Genomic DNA, 10,172 nt, shown 5'->3' with positions numbered 1-10,172 from the left:
TATATATATATATTTACATATATATGCAATACACATGTATTTCTTTGTTTGTTTTTATGCATGTATATAAAACACAAATTACACCCGACCTAATTTATGTTTTATATTTTAACATTTCTAACCTTTGATTACATAAAGAAGGTAGTGTATTTTTTATATATATATAAGGTCATTAAGGTGCAGAAAACATGAAAAATCACTTTTATTTTTTCATGTAATTAAATTATATATATATAAATTTATTTGAATATCGTCTGTTTTTAATAATGTTTTTGTTTTGATAAGAGCATGACTAACAGGTAAATGACAAAGGCAGTTCGTTCAGTTTTGATTTCCTAACATCACTGACTGTGAAATGGGGCCCCATCAAGGTCTCTCTGTTACTTCCCTCTGCCCTCTTTCCAGCTTCTGCTTTCCACATTTACAAATCAAATTCTGTTATAGTCCACATCACTGCTGTGCCACGGGGCAATCAAAGAAAACCAAAACTGATAACAATTAACAAAAAAAAAACCGAAAAATTCGAAAGTTTTGTTTATTTCTTATACTAACAGCCCACAGTTGCCTGCTGTCGTTGAATTTAGCCCCTATTTCATTGCATGTCATTCATCTCCTCCTGCTGGGCCCTTTCTCTGTTTTTGGTTTCGTTTTTCTGCTCAGCAGGCACATAAAGCGAATGTTTTTAAAGACCAGACGAGGTTCAGTCTCTCAAAGTAACACACAGACCCATCTCAACTACAGTGACGGCAGCACAGGTGAGTGAACATACTGACACAATACTGACCTGTTCAGATATAGTCATTTGATATTGATTTGATAGTCCTTCACAGTCTTTCAATACAAAAACATAAGCCAGGTTGTAGCTTTGATATTTTAAAATTAATTATATAAGACCACCAGTTGTTAATTTTTTGTTTTTGGATTTGTTTCGGGAATAACAGAGATTAATGGTGAAGCTGCTAGCATTTGACCTCAAATGCTTGTAGGACAGTTTTTAAAAAGTTATGAAAAGATCCAAAACATTCTCTCAGGTTTGCACAATTTTTACTCTGCCTGTACCTTCTTGTATCTTCAGATTGGCACTGGATCAGTTTAATTGTTTTTGCTTTGCACTGGTTAATCTGTAATATTCTGAATGTATGATTACCATTTCTGGCAGGGCGTTTTCAGCACATGACTAATCAGACGCATAACTGAGCCTAAAGCTTCAGGAAATGTGTCAGTCATTTCAGACAAACCATTTTAGTATGTGTGGTGACAATTAATATTGATCATTTCTTGACTATGTAAATATGCTGACTGTTTGTGTAGATGGATCTTAGACCGTACCAGGAGGAGGTGGTGCAGGCAGCACTCAGAGGGGAGAACAGCATCATCTGGCTTCCCACCGGTGGAGGAAAAACCCGTGCTGCAGTTTACGTCACTAAGAACCACCTGGAGACCACAGCCAATGCCAAAGTGGCAGTGCTCGTCAACAAGGTAAAGCCAGATTAGTGCTTTATCACTCTGATTCTGTGCATAAGCTGTTTTACATTTTTATTACTCTCACTGTATTTAGATTTACACTTAAAAAAAATGCATATCCCTTGTTCTCAGGTGCATCTGGTAGACCAGCACTTTGCAAAAGAATTCAGTCCTCATCTTGGGAGAAGATACAAAATAACAGCTATCAGTGGGGACAGTAATCAGAAAGACTTGTTTGGGAATCTAGTCAAGGAATCAGACCTGGTCATTTGCACGGCTCAGATCTTGGAGAACGCCCTGATCAGCACAGAGGAAGAAAAACATGTGGAGCTCACGGGTAACAGATGTTTCTGCATGACGCACCATGATACATAATGCCTTACAACTGTTTTACACAGCGCATGAATGGACATTTGACTATTTCCATGAATACGGTACATTTGGTTGGCATTTTCCAAGTATTAGAGGAACAATTCCCATGTCTCATAACTCGTTTTAACTATTAATTAAGGTTTTTAATTATTAACTACTGTTAATAATTAACATTAATGTGTGTTGGAAGTGTGTGTACACATCTGTCCTATAATGACAAAAATCCACCCAGTGGTTTTTAATTAATCTAGTAAAAAGGGCGTTTTTTACACCAATGAGAAATTTTAACCAAAGTATGTTATAGACTTTTCATTAAAGAATCATATCAACTTGTGGATAATGGGCATGACCTCTTTAATTGGTTTTGTAAATGTTTTGGGTTGAAAACTTGATGCCATCCTAATATGCAGATTTATACATAATATACTGTACAGTACCCTTCATTTGTCTCTATTCAGACTTCACCCTGCTGGTCATAGACGAATGTCACCACACAAACAAGGAGAGTGTCTATAATAAGATTATGGGCCGCTATGTTGAAAAGAAAGTGAGAAAAGAAGGGAAACTGCCTCAGATTTTGGGCCTTACAGCATCACCTGGTACAGGAGGAAATAGGACACTGGATAAAGCTGTTGAACACGTCCTGCAGGTGCGTTTAAATGTGCACTTTAGGATACATAATTAAGCAAAAAAAAATGCAATACGTAAAGTTCAATTCAAGTTGTGTTTTCTACATTCACAGCTAAGTCTTATTATCAGATATATACAGGTCAATTGAAAACTAGTTTATTTTCTGCTGTGAACGGATAAAAAAATCACTTTTTCTCTCTCATTCCCAGATCTGTGCCAATCTGGATTCAGTAATTGTGTCCACCAAGAATTTTACACCAGTGCTGAAGAAAGTCGTTCCCAAACCCAAAAAGCAATATGACATTGTTGAAAAAAGAGCTCAGGTACTTTCCTCTAAGCGGTCTCAAATTCATATGCGATTCTACTGTACGACTGCTTAAAGAGATGGTTCACCCAAAAATGAAAATTCTGTCATTAATTTCTTACCCTCATGTCGTTCCAAACCCGTGAGACCTTTTGTCTTCGGAACACAAATTTTACATATTTTTTATGAAATTCATAAACAACGCTCTTCTCAGACAGCAAGTGTACTACCATGTTCCAGGCACAGAAAGGTACCTAGAACATCAACAAAATAGTCCATCAGTGGTTCAGTTGTAATTTTATGAAGCGGTTGGATTATATAAAAAATATCTTAATTTGTTTTCCGAAGACGAACGAAGGTCTTACGGGTTTGGAACAACAGGGGGTGAGTAATTAAGACAGAATTTTCATTTTTGGGTGAACTATCCCTTTAAACATTCAAGACCAATAAGTGTGTATGTTTGTTTGTGTGCGACAGGATCCATTTGGCGACCACTTGAAGGTAATGATGTTAATGATTCATGAGTTTATGCCGCCAACGGTGAGCCGCAGCCTGCGAGAGATGGGCACTCAGGAATATGAAGCTGATGTGGTGGAACTAGAGAAAGAAGGTTATTGTCACACCAACTTTGAGTTGTACATTGTCAATCTCCTGCAAAAAAAAAAAAAAAGACTTGATTTGATGGTGTTTTTTGTGTGTCAGGTGTAAGGAAAGAGAACAGACTGATTGCTCAGTGTGCTTTGCACCTGCGGCAATACAACGACGCTCTTCTCATTAATGACACCATTCGCATGGTGGACGCTTTCCGAGTTCTAGACGAGTTCTACAAATCAAGAAAAACCAGACTGCTGGATGTAACAGACATCTTTCTCCAGGGACTTTTTGATGGTGTGCATTGTTTACTATTGTGATTCTCCTAAAAGGACAGTTAACCCCTCGAAAATCATCATTTGCTGACCTCAATGTTGTTACAAGCCTGAAAGACTTATTTTCACACACACACTCAAATAATAACAACGCAGAGGAAGAAATGTTTACATGTTATTTTTCCAAACAGTGAAAGTGTTACATTTGTTACATTTAGTCTACATTTCTGTCATCTAACACTAGCTTAAAGTTGATATTCAAAAATCAGTAATAATTTATTAACACTGTTAAATGTAATCCTTATCTAATTTCAAAATGGATTATATTTTTTATGCTGTAGTTTATACTTTTGTGATGTCTAAATTCACATGTAGGATTTAAAACCATTGACTTTATGTTTTTAATTTATTTAGACTAAATAGTATTTAATTTTAATAGAATGTATTGGTTATAGACCATAGTGTGAAAATAATTAGTGGCCAAAATTGTATTATTGGTGCAAAAAAAGCACCATAATTCTAGTCAAATTGCTTTGTGCATTATGCAAGTCTTATGCGAAGTCATAGAACAATTTTTTGTGGGCTGAAATTAAAGCCATTATTTATTAATAATTTTGCTTTGTGCATATTCTGATTACTGTCCCTTTATTGGTAGTCTGTACTGACAGCAAAAGTTGATGATGTCAGCTAATAAAATCACTGAAATGACAAATATTTCTGCTCTGTGTCTGTCCAGAGAACCGTGTGGAGCTTAAACAGCTGGCATCAAATGCACTCTACGAAAACCCCAAACTGGACCGGTTGCAATGCACATTGCTGGATGAGTTTTGTAACAAAGAGTCTCGCGGTATCCTCTTCTCAAAGACCCGGAGGGGCATCCATTGTCTGTATGATTGGGTGAACTCCAACCCTGAGCTGCAGAAGGTCAACATCAAAGCTGGCATTCTCACTGGAGCGGGTACAGGTGCAAATCACATGACCCAGGTACTTTCACATAAGAAAATATCTCAGATGGTTTCCCTAAAAAGCAGTGTTAGCTATGTTTACTTGAAGAAAAACATCTAATATACAGTATTTACAAAATCTGAATTTAGTTAAGGGGCGTTTCCTTCTCCAAGGAGGTGAGGGAGGCAGTGCCTCCTCAAAATATTGGATGAGGAAAAAATTAGAACAAAAATAAAACGACTATTACAAAATATAACATTAAAAAGTGTACAAATCACTCGTTTTTCAAAAGAAACATTGTCCAACAGTGACACCAGCAGGTAAATTTACAACGGGAGTCAGCGTCTCTCTCACCTCCCCTGAGCTCACTGGTTAAACCCTCCCCAAAGTAGCGCAATGACCATAACCTATATCACAACTCAAAATATTTCATTTCCGTACCTAAAATGTATATTTTACAATCACCCTTGTGCAGACTGATCATAAACAGAGCTACAAGGCTTCCTACCAGTGGCCATTTCAAAACTTAACATCTTGCACAGTTTTATCGCAGGTAGTATGCAAAATGTTTTAGACAAATGTAATTTATGCAATATTACAAACATTTAACCCACGGGAGAAAATCAACCCAATCCCGTGCAAAAAAAATGCGGATTTGGCAACCCTGCATCCAATGCAATGCAGATTTGACTGATCATGGGTCTAGACAAGAGTAAGGAGAGATGACCGACAAATTATGCTGGAGGATTTGCTGCTCAGCAGAAATTGTGCTCATATCTGATCTTGTAAGATTTACTTCCTTTATACAGAGTGCATGTCAATCCAAATTGAAAGTGAAAGTGAATAGCCACTCATTCAAAAGAAATTTAAATACTCTGCATACGATAGCGGCTCCCTGATGCACGAAAATTATATTTAATATTAGAATGATTGTGTTAGCAGGTGGTAATGGCCCGTAATTCAGCAGGAGCGGGATTAAGAAAACAGTCCCATGTAGGGCTTTAATACAAAAACGCACACAATGAATGGCCACTGAGAAAGCAAAAGCCGAATCCTGGACATTTTGGGCATTTTTTAGGTCCAAAAAGAGGACGTCTGGGGAAAAGAGGACATATGGTCACACTAGATAAATCCTGCCTCTTGTGTTTGTGCGTGTTAGTGAATCAGTCCGAATGAACAATATAATGGCGTTCATGGGAGGACTAATGTAAAAAAGTAAATAATATATATAACCGCTTAGATATAACCACTTTTTTTACATCAAAATAAGACTTGAAATGGCATGAGAACATGATCTGTGTGAGTTTTTAGTGAGTGATCAGCTTGGTGAAATTTAAGTAAGTCTCTGACCAATATTTACAGAGCTTTGATTGATCAGAAAAATTCAAAAATAGGTACACGTTAACTATTAAAAAGAACAGCTGAACATAAGTTCACAAATAAAACATATTGTCTAAATTGTTACTGCCTTGAGTTATTATTGTGGAATTCATGTAAAATTATTAAAAACACTAACTTGATGAGATTCATACATGGCTTTGATAAACATAATATTGATTATATTTTTAATGTAAAAATGTAAAATTGATTTTTTTTTTTCTTTTTCTGATAGTGTAAGTAATGTTTATGTAACCAAGAAAATGTGACTGGGACATAAATTTACATTTGATTTAAAAAAAATCTTTTAACTTCTTTTTTTTTCTATTTGTTCTTAGAATGAACAGAAGGAAACCATAAAACATTTTAGAAATGGATTCCTCAATCTCCTCATCTCCACCAGTGTAGCTGAGGAAGGACTTGATATTCCAGAATGCAACTTAGTTGTACGTTACGGGCTGTTGACCAATGAGATTGCTCAGCAGCAGGCCAGTGGGCGGGCTCGAGCTATCAACAGCGTCTACTCAGTGGTGGCTCAAGAAGGTGGGCCTGAAATAAACAGGGAACGTATCAATGAGTATCTAGAAGGTTTGACTGCAAAAGCTATTGACCAAGTGCAGCAGATGAGTCCCAGGGACTTCAGACTCAAGGTTTGCAATTCCTGTCGAATAATAGAAAAACTTAAAGTATTCAGATTTCAAAAAAAAAAAAAAAAAAAAAAAAAACTTTCAACACATTGTACTATAAAGTCTTATTTCTGTCTTATTATTCCTGTCAGGTATCCGAGCTCCAACAAATTGCTGTTATGATTCGAATCCAGACGGAGAAGAAAAAGGATGCGAAGAAGCAGCGCTATAGGCCTGATCAGGTTCAGTTTCAATGCAGAGAATGTTTCTTGCCTGTCTGCAGTGGAGAAGATTTCAGAACAATAGAAAATACACACCATGTGAACATCAACACAGAGTTTGAGTGAGTTGTTCATTAATACATCACAGTCAAAAAAAAGTGCAACTGCAGAGTGTGTGTAAAGAAATACAGTACACTACAATTCAAAAGATGGATAGTTCACCCAAAAATGAAAATTAGCCCATGATTTACTCAGCCTCAAGCTAAGTGTATATGACTTTCTTCTTTCAGACCAGTACAATTAGAGCTATAATAACAAATGGCAAAATAAAAACACTGAAGTCAATGATACCTACCATGTTCAAAACAAACATGTCCGTATTGGTGTATTTCATAGGAGGCATTATAGAACAGGTGGGCAGGTCTTTCTGGAGAAAAGCTTTGAAGATTGGGAGCCTGGACGGGTTATCAACTGCAGAAACTGTGGAAAGGTACAGATTGTGTTAGTTTACTCTTCCAGAAAAAAAAAAAAAAAAAAAGAATATATCACATGTTATTTATCCAACTAAACACAGGAAGAAGTCCTTAAGAATACTGACCTACTTTTCTTCATCCCTCCGTCTTTCTATATTTTTTCAGGACTGGGGATGGGAGATTAAGTTCAAGAAGGTGGTAATACTCCCCTGCTTAAAAATAAAAAGCTTTTCCTTGAAGACTCCTGATGGCACATCTACTCCCAAGTATTGGAAGAATGTTGAGTTCCAGGTTAAAGCGTTCGACTTTCTCGAGGACATGAAAAGTCGTTTCTCTGCCCTAGACTTCGACGACTAACACTATTTAAACTCAGTCAAAACACTGTAACAGTCACTGTGTCAGGTTTTCTGTGTACAGTGAGTACTTGTGTACTAGTGGCTTCCTGCTTGTATGTCATGGAGATACTGCAAAGGGCCTTTGCATTATGTGACCATGGACCACAAAAACTCATGAGTTTTGTTATGATAGGACAATATCTGGAATCTGAGGACGCAAAAACATCGAAATATTGAGATTATCACCTTTAAAGATTAAATGAAGTTCTTAGTGATGCATATTACTAATCAAAAATTAAGTTTTGCTATATTTACGGTAGGAAATTTACAAAATATTTTCATGGAACATACTTAATAACCTAATGATTTTAGGCATAAAAGAAAAAACGATCATTTCGACCCATAAAATGTATTTTTGGCTACTGCTACAAATATACTTGTGCTACTTATGACTGGTTTTGTGGTTCAGGGTCACAAATATGAAATTATCCATCCTGATTATGCAAATTATCCATCTTGGTTGTTCATGGATGTTGGGGGCAGTAGATGCTTTTGTGATTGTTTGTGATTGGTTGTCAAAAGACAGTTGGGAGCCTTTGTTTCACATAATATAGCTGTTTGTACTCAAAACATAGTTTTAAATTGTACTGTTTACTTAGTTTCTGTCGTTTAAGAGTTTTGTTTTAACTGATTTCATCTGTGAAAGGAGTGTGTGTGTTAAATGCTTTGGTGGCATATTTATTTTGAAATATTTCACTGATTATTCTGGTGTCCATCTCTGGGATCAGGACTGTGCTGCTCTCTGTTTATTAGCTAGTGTTGACATTACTGTGCAATATTTCTCTAAATGCACCTGAAGCTCTTAAGTGAGCTCTAGTGTTCTCAGACTGTCCCTTTCAGATTGCTTGAACATTTACATATATTAATTTAACAGATGCTTTTATCCAAAGTGACTTACAAATGAGGAGAAACATTAACAGCCTCCAAAATCTGTAAGCCTTCATTTAGACTGGTTGCAGATTTGTTTATAGCACTTAAATTTTTTGTCTTTTTTTTTTTACAAAACAAAAAATGAATGTCTTTACTTTTAAGTCTTACCTTTTCTACATTACCACATGAAAGTCTGTATATTATGCTGCATTCACGCCATGTCCTAATTCCGAGATGAAAACACGTGGCATTCTACTCTATCTGAATTCTATGGGAACACTATCAACGCCAAGGCCCTCACATGCTCCAGAACTCCTAATTACAACTTGTAAACTCGGAATGTTCTGAGAGTTACGACTTGGACCAGTGACAGATGTACCACGTGACCGCTGCCAGGTTCATTTTCGCAAAATGTCACGTGTTGTCATCTCGGAATTACGGGAATTACGACATGGCGTGAAGGTAGCATAACATCCTTAATGTATCATTTTTTAAAATCTATGTAATAAAACAATTATGCACTGTAGTTGATGTATTTTCATCCTTATAGTTGCTACACAAGTGGATACTGTTATGAACCAGTGTGTGAGGAAATATCGCAGTCATAGAATTACATAAGACACAACAGAAAGAAGCTGAAGTTAAACTTTTAAGGACGTGAAGTTTTCAGATCGATTGTTTTTTGATAGTATTTAGCATCAGCCACTAGATGGCGCCACGCATTCTTGCTTTCCGTATGTGTTAATTGTTGTTCGATTCCACTAGTTAATTAATCCTTATTTGCCTGGTTTAAACACTCTTTGGTTCGTTCTAGGTTTGCTGCAAGTCAAACCTGTAAGTTAAGAAGGAACAAAAGTGATGCTTTTATTATAAAAGTCAAAAGTATGTTATGTTCACAGTTCATCTTCCTAAGCCATTGTGTTGTTGTTGTTGTTTTTTTCAGTTTGCACATGGGTTCAAAACAAACTGGATGTCCAGGAGGTCAGTTGCTCAGGTTTTCGTTTCTTTTGAATACAAAGAGCCTTGTTGAGACCTCAGGGTGAAAACCATTAGTGATGCTATGAACAATTAGAGCACAACAAGTATGTTACGCTAATGTGTATTACATGAAAAACACTATTTTTGAGTGTGTTGAGGTCCTCAGGCAAGAAAAAAATATATATATTTTTATTTATTATATACACTACCAGTCAAAAGTTGTTGGACAGTAAGATTTTTAATTGTTTGTTTTTAAACAAGTCTGTTCTGCTCACCTGCACTTATTTGATCCAAAGTACAGCAAAAATTAAAAATTTTTAAATATTTTTACTATTTAAAATAACTGTTATTCTATTTTAAGATGTAATTTATTCCTGTGATTTGAACGTTGAATTTTAGCATCATTACTCCAGTCACATGGTCCTTCATAAATCATTTTAATATTCTCATTTGCTGCTCAAAATACATTTAATGTTATTATTATGTTTAAAACAGCTGAGTAGAATTTTTCAGATTTCTCTGATGAATAGAAAGTTAAGAAGAGTGGCATTTTTCTTTAATAGAAATTTCTGTAACATTATAAATGTCTTTATCATTTTGATCAATTTAAAGCATCCTTGATAAATAAAAGATGGTAAAAAAAAATGCAAA

The 10,172-nt window shown here is 35.8% G+C and overlaps 1 protein-coding gene across 1 annotated transcript; it reads left to right on the top strand.

Moving 5' to 3' along the window:
- The first annotated feature begins 625 nt into the window (after positions 1-625).
- On the top strand, positions 626-9,059 carry dhx58 (DEXH (Asp-Glu-X-His) box polypeptide 58). The gene is made up of 12 exons (XM_051097936.1): positions 626-755; positions 1,312-1,479; positions 1,597-1,801; positions 2,295-2,485; positions 2,676-2,789; positions 3,248-3,380; positions 3,473-3,658; positions 4,373-4,620; positions 6,297-6,608; positions 6,737-6,927; positions 7,202-7,295; positions 7,444-9,059. Exons 2-12 carry the CDS (start codon positions 1,312-1,314, stop codon positions 7,633-7,635), a joined length of 2,034 nt encoding a protein of 677 aa, XP_050953893.1. The 5' UTR covers positions 626-755; the 3' UTR covers positions 7,636-9,059.
- The last annotated feature ends 1,113 nt before the right edge of the window (positions 9,060-10,172 follow it).

The sequence above is a fragment of the Labeo rohita genome, chromosome 3, assembly GCF_022985175.1.
Source record: "Labeo rohita strain BAU-BD-2019 chromosome 3, IGBB_LRoh.1.0, whole genome shotgun sequence".
Classification (NCBI taxonomy): Eukaryota; Metazoa; Chordata; class Actinopteri; order Cypriniformes; family Cyprinidae; genus Labeo; species Labeo rohita.
The sequence above is the reverse complement of the archived record's forward strand: the minus strand, read 5'-3'. Positions and strand labels throughout refer to the sequence as shown.

Coding starts and splice junctions, on each gene's coding strand:
- dhx58 (XM_051097936.1), top strand. CDS start 1,312: ATGGATCTTAGACCGTACCAGGAGGAGGTGGTGCAGGCAGCACTCAGA. Junction 3,659..4,372: donor TCTCCAGGGACTTTTTGATG/GTGTGCATTGTT, acceptor GTGTCTGTCCAG/AGAACCGTGTGGAGCTTAAA. Junction 7,296..7,443: donor ACTGCAGAAACTGTGGAAAG/GTACAGATTGTG, acceptor ATATTTTTTCAG/GACTGGGGATGGGAGATTAA.